The sequence below is a fragment of the Cariama cristata genome, unplaced genomic scaffold (assembly GCF_000690535.1).
Source record: "Cariama cristata isolate BGI_N322 unplaced genomic scaffold, ASM69053v1 scaffold42496, whole genome shotgun sequence".
NCBI classification, from domain to species: Eukaryota; Metazoa; Chordata; class Aves; order Cariamiformes; family Cariamidae; genus Cariama; species Cariama cristata.
The window spans coordinates 1-6,788 of record NW_009623437.1 but is presented as its reverse complement, the minus strand read 5'-3'; the positions used below and the strand labels follow the sequence as shown (position 1 = coordinate 6,788).

General features: G+C 44.0%; 1 protein-coding gene across 1 annotated transcript; it reads left to right on the top strand.

Annotated features, from left to right (window-relative positions):
* Positions 1–2,787: 2,787 nt before the first annotated feature.
* On the top strand, positions 2,788–6,788 carry ZBTB2 (zinc finger and BTB domain containing 2). Its single transcript, XM_009702725.1, has 2 exons — positions 2,788–3,041; positions 5,019–6,788. The coding sequence occupies exons 1-2, from the start codon at positions 2,836–2,838 to the stop codon at positions 6,379–6,381; spliced, it is 1,569 nt and encodes a 522-aa protein (XP_009701027.1). The 5' UTR covers positions 2,788–2,835; the 3' UTR covers positions 6,382–6,788.

Genomic DNA, 6,788 nt, shown 5'->3' with positions numbered 1-6,788 from the left:
GGCCTCCCGCCCGAGCGGCTCCGGTCGCCACTCTCCGCTCCGTCCTCGCCGCTCCCGGCGTTGTTCGCCTCGGCCTGCTTCTCCTCTTCCCTGGCGCCGTTACCGGCGCTTTCTCAGTCTCATCCTCGACTCGTGCCCGCCGCTTTTCCCGTCGCGATCTCTGAAATAAATGTACGCTTTCAGAAGGGACTCGGCCTCGTGTGGTTTTTCACCCACCGTCGAGCAAGCTAGGTAGTTTCGAAAGCTGTGATAAAGCTGAGCCGGGCCAGGCTGTCAACCGTACAACGGGAGGACTGCCCCTGCAGGGTCTCGGGGTGCAAGAAACATTTTGCACAGCTGTTGAATCAGTCAGTGCTAAAATATGGCTTTGCTGGTGTTAATCATCATTTTATGTGGCTAAGGGTAACACTCCTGAACATACGCATACCTATAATGTACTCTTCTATACAGAAAAGAGAGGCAAAGTTCTTTCCTTACTCTTTTCCTCTGCCGTGTAGTTTCCTTAGGGTGTAATTCTTCTAGTGCTTTCAGTTCAAAGCGTTTAAGTATCTTCCAAACGTACAGAAAAATGTCCTGTTGTGCACATGCACGAGCGCTGTATCATTTTGTGAAAAGATGAATGCAGGTCTCTGATGAAGGGTAACAGCTTCAGCTGCCCCAGTGACCGCTGTTAAGTATCTTCCAAACGTACAGAAAAATGTCCTGTTGTGCACATGTACGAGCGCCGTATCATTTTGTGAAAAGATGAATGCAGGTCTCTGATGAAGCTTCAGCTGCCCCAATGACCGCTGTTTGGATGAGGGTCAAACTATAAACTGAACAAACTTAGGATGATAATAACTAGAAAAAATGCCATTCTGACTTGAAGTTCCCTCACATCGGTGGTTTGCTCTGCCTGACAAGTTTTGCTGTCCAAGTACAAACCAGACTCAGCACTGACGAATTAAAAAATGCAGCACACAGAATAATCTAAATTAAAGCTACCGAAAAGAACCCCAACACTTAGTGTGTTTTCTGTAACATCACAACGTCTACCTGCATGGAGCATCTTGCAGGATGAAATAACGACGAACGTGATTTTTGTCACTGCCGACAGCGAGCATTTCCTCTTTCGGAGAGAGGGAGAGGATTTCAGCATATTGTTTGTACAAACATAACGGTCCAAACAGTAATTTAGGGAGGAGAGGATGGACCTGAAGCGAGTTGAAACCTGTTGGTTTTTCCCTTATTAACTGTAAGAAAATAATCAACTCTATCTTAAATTGTCTGTCTGTCTTTGCCTTTACACCCCTGACTCAAACGAGTTTGATTTCATGTGAATGCAAAGGAATGCATTTGATCAACCTGGCCATTGGTTTAAGTACGAGGGCAATCGTCACTGTCCAGCAAGTAGAAATACTTGTTTCTCCAATGACTAAACATGCTGGCATATGTGGAATACACTTTTATTTTCTTTCCCAAAAAGCCACGCTCTTGCTGTGTAGAAGAAACAAGCTGTTTGTACCTTACCTAAAGCTTTGATAACTTCCTGTTAAATTTGGAGGGAAAAAACCCAAGACATTTTATAAATCTACTGCCTTTGATCCGCTTCTGGTTTCACTTTCTCTTTTCCATTCACAGAGCATCTGCACTGTTCTGGCCATAACGTGCCCAGGAATTTTGTGGACTTCTCATGCTGTTTCACAGACCTACGCTACTTCATACTTTCACTTTTTCTTCTCAAAGCTCTATTTGTTGTGGTTAAGTTTGTTTCCACTTGTTGATCTTACTAGCCCTGTCTGCATCCGTCCAACCACATGCAACTGTCCTAATGTGTTTCCCTGGCTATTTTTTTCCCCAAGTTATCAATTCTTGCTTCCAAGGCTGCCCTCGAACCCTTGAGAAAAAGTGCACAGCCCTTGGGTGGTTCTCTGAAGGGAGGCTCCAGCAGCTGGTGCAGGGAGGGTGGGGGGCTGCGGAAGCCCTGGTTTAGGGGGGCTGAGGTGGTGCCACCTTTCACCGTTAGTCGTCCTTCCGGCGATGGACAGAACAGTACCACCTCTCAGCCCTCGGGCTTCCTGGTTTGGTAGGCGAGCATGAGGCGCTCCAGCACGTAGGCTCTTTATGAAACGCTGTTGTAGCTGATCTCAATAAAGAAATAAATAGTTGTCGGGTGAAAAGGTTGGCCCCTCCTATTCTGATAGTCCAGAGGACTTGCCAATACCTAGGATGAATTTGTTGTTTCAGCCTGGGAAGGCTCAGGGATGTATCTGGTATTTCCCAGGAGAGGGAGTAACCGTCAGAAATGCTTAATTATTTAGTGTTGGGTTTGGACTCAGCTGGATGGATGCACAACTTTTACCTAAAGGATACACAGAGACACTGAAAATGCAGGTTAAAAGTATCTAGCTTGTCTTGTCTTGCGTTTTGCTCCTGTCTCTCCCACCCGCTTAGGTGAGGGTGACTGATACCGGAAGGGACATTTATTTTTCCTGTTTGAACAGACGAGCGGCAGCCAAAATACTTTGTTCTTCCCATTACAAATAGGTGTTTTTACTGCTTATCAATATTTCTTCCTCTCCTTTAGCTATTTATATTTCTGTATCCAAGTCCTCCCCCATGCCTTTTCAGAGCTCTTTAGTCCTGGCTCTCCTTTAAGCCTTGGCACATCACTTGCACCTTTGTGAATCGTGTTGCCCATCAGGACACAGACATCCTTGCCAAAGTGCAAGATATCATTTATACAGTAGCGTGGGATTAAGAGGTATTGCTAAAGCATGACATACGGGTATTGGAGGAATATATCTGTTAAGAGGCAGCTACTGTTGCATCTGTGCATCTGCTCTTGAGTTTTACATGGATGTCATTTGCTTTTCAGAGTGTAAAAAAATGGATTTGGCCAACCATGGGCTTATTCTGCTGCAGCAACTAAATGCTCAGAGAGAGTTTGGTTTCCTGTGTGACTGCACAGTCGCCATCGGTGATGTCTACTTCAAGGCACACAAGTCGGTCCTTGCTTCTTTCTCCAACTACTTCAAGATGTTGTTTGTTCATCAAACCAGGTAACTGTAAAAAGGTTCACTGTTTAAATGTTGTTCAGTTAGCAAAGCTAAGGAGGTCTGGCAACATTTTGAAGCCTGAAAGTGTTTCTTGCTATGAGATAAGGAATATGGAATCCAGTCTTACCTGCAAACCAGAATCTCGTTTTAAAACGTGTTAAAGTTGACCTGTGATTCATTAACACTAATGTTACAATTTAGCATAAGTTATTCATCCTTAAAAAAGCATAGAATTCCTAGAATTTAATATTTAAAGGATCTTGTCTTCACTCTTGCACTTTCCTTCCCCTACTCACTGTCCTCTACTCCGTCTTGGCACTATTCTTGTCATTTCCATAACATTGTATACAACCCCATAAGTATTTGCTAGGAGATTTTGAGAAATGGACTTATAAAAGACGTTAATATGTTTCCTTTTTTTTACAGTTTACCAAAGTCAGATAAATAATAAAATACCACATAGTGGTGGAAAATAAGAGGGTTTGTGTTTCTTCCTTTTTTTTTTTTTGCGGGCAGGCTTACATGAAGGCCATTGAAAAGATAACAAAAGTCTGTTTTAAAGATTTTTTTGTTGTTGTTATTTTCTCTTTCCCAATTATTTGAACTGTTTCAAAAAGTTTATGTTAAGTGACTGAAACTCTTAACTTTTTGGCTCAGAGTTCTCAGCCAAAAGTAAACTTCAAGGACAGAAGTGCTTCTGAGGCAGGACTGCAGGCAGATGTATCGGTCTTGATGCTCCATCGAGAGCACACGGTCATCTCTGGATGACAGCACTGCAAAGTTTACTTTTGAGTAATATCTGAACTCAGCAGCAGTCAGAGAGAGAGCTCAAGAAGGACACACCTCAAGAAATGGAAGAATTGGCTGTAATTTCCTCCTCAGCTTGGTAGCCTACTGTGGTTGGAGCACTCAGACTGCAGCGTGCAGTCATGTCCGGTTTTGGATTTCTGTCTTTTATTTAATGTTTGTTTAATACAAGAGCTACAAATAACTCTGAAAAACAAATAGAATCCCAGATCCTCTCCTGTTAGCTAACTGGCCTAACCAAAATGTTTCTGGTTTCCTTTCTCCTGTGAACCTTGCCTCTCTTTCCACACAGAGATCTGGCTTCAGCCAGAGGAGTGGTGGGTGTTTTGGTCCAGGGTGTCCTCAAGGTTGATGTGCAGGGCATGCCCTCAGCTGGAGGATGGTGGTGGCTTCAGTCCTGTTAGGCTGAAGAGGGCATCACACCCAAAGTGCCTCACTCTGTTGAGCGCTCTGACCGAGGGACTGTTCGGCTGACCAGGTGTACGTCTGGTGCCACTGTTTCTTCCTCCCTGTTCGAGGGAACAGCTACCGTTCTGCTTTGTGAGGAGCCTGGCCTCCAAGAGTTGGGTGTGCTCAGGCTACAGCTGTTGCCTCAGGTCCTCCGGGGATTCACACCCTGTCCTGCGTGGTTTCTGGATCATAATGCAATTGAGACAAGGTGATACCATGTTTGCAGAACTGTGGCTGTAAACATTAGTAAGACAGAGAAGCCAAACAGGCAAAGCGCCAGATGAATTTTAGGTGTTTTCAGGGCTAAGTACTGAGAAAAGTTTAATGGATTGTGAATTTCGAGTCCGGTGCTAGCAGGTTTTAGTTCAGCTGCAGACATGTTTGAATCCAACCGAAGAAAAGGGAAACATATCTTTGCAATTTACAAAATGTATTAATACAGGACAACAAATCTGTAGCATAACAGCAATTTAGAAAGGTGTAGATTGCAATGGGACAGCTTTGTCTTTTAAGCCAGTTACTTCCCTGAGGAGAAAAATGTCATCTTTCAAGTGGCCGATAAGATTAGCTCTTTCACATTAAAACGTTTCTCTATATTTATTGCAGATTCTGTCTTTTGAATTTAAGTAGATGTCTCTGATTTTTATCAATGCTTGAATTACCTAGATCTGGTAAAAAAAGATTTTCCTTATCTCTAATCGATCATTTTGTTTCACCTTTCAGTGAATGTGTCCGTTTGAAAGCAACTGACATACAGCCAGATATCTTCAGTTATCTCTTGCATCTGATGTACACTGGGAAGATGGCACCGCAGCTCATTGACCCAGTTCGACTAGAGCAGGGAATAAAGTTTCTGCACGCATATCCACTAATTCAAGAGGCCAGCCTTGCAAGTCAGGGAACTTTTTCTCACCCAGATCAAGTTTTTCCATTAGCATCTTCATTATATGGCATTCAGATTGCAGATCACCAGATCAGACATCCCACTAAGGTTACATCAGCGACTGACAAACTCGGGCGAGAACCAAGGCCACAGACATCACGGATGAACCAAGAGCAGGTTTCTGAAGGCTCGCAGCTCTCGCAGTTGGCTACAACTCTGCCACAAGTGACCCGGACAAATATGTCCACTTCTGACCCATTGCCATCTTCTTTATCTCCAGAATTGGTATCTGCTGCTGGTAATAATTCGCCTGCAGGAGAAGAGGCCAACATGGAAGCGTCTTCTTCGGATGAACAGCCTGCCTCACTCACCATAGCACATGTCAAGCCAAGCATTATGAAAAGGAACGGAAGCTTCCCAAAATACTATGCCTGCCACCTCTGCGGTCGCCGGTTCAATTTGCGAAGTAGTTTGCGTGAGCACCTGCAGATCCACACGGGAGTTCCCTTCACATCTAGCCAGCAGGGAGAAAGTAACATTTCTTTGTCTCTCTGTAACAATACAGCTGATAAAGATGCCGTGGAAGTGCCTGAAGCAGGGATGATCAGTGATAGCGAGCTGCAGCAGATCTCAGACTCCCCGATAATCGATGGGCAGCAGCAGTCGGAGACGCCACCCCCCTCCGATATTGCAGACATAGACAACTTGGAGCAGGCAGACCAAGAGAGGGAAGTAAAAAGACGGAAATACGAATGTTCCATCTGCGGTCGCAAATTCATTCAGAAAAGCCACTGGAGGGAGCACATGTACATACATACCGGCAAGCCCTTCAAGTGCAGCACTTGTGACAAAAGCTTCTGTAGGGCTAACCAGGCTGCCAGACACGTGTGCCTAAACCAGAGCATGGACACCTACACGATGGTGGACAAACAGACTCTGGAACTCTGTACTTTTGAGGAAGGCAGTCAAATGGACAACATGCTCGTACAGACCAACAAGCCCTACAAATGTAACTTGTGTGACAAAACATTTTCAACGCCCAACGAAGTAGTCAAACATTCGTGCCAAAATCAAAACTCTGTCTTTACACTAGAAGAAGATCGCTCCATTCTGCTAGGTGGTGGGGACGCGGAAGCCACAGAGACTGACAATGCAGTGTTAGCCTCCATCAAAAAGGAGCAGGAAGCAGTGTTGTTAGACTGAATGTGAAACCTATATCAATTTTTTAAAGTTTCTTTACTCATTTTTTATGAAATCAATTCTTTCCTCCCCCCCACCTCTTACCTCACTTACCCCTGCCGTCTTTTCCACCAGCCTCCTTCTCACCCTTTGTCTTCAGCAACCAGAACTGTACTGGCACGTTAGGAAATTGGACTTTGCCTCTCCCACCAAAACAAACAAAAAGCTCTTGCATCGAACCACAACACAATTGATTTTAATACAAAGGAACGTGTGAAAAAATAATCCCGCTAACTATGTTGATAGTATTAGTTAATCCAAATTTAATAGATTTTAAACGAAATCTAGATTGCTTAAAAGTGTATTTAGATACAATGATGAGTGTAATGAGAAACAGAGTATCAGTTTGGTAAGCAAAGAAAATATATATA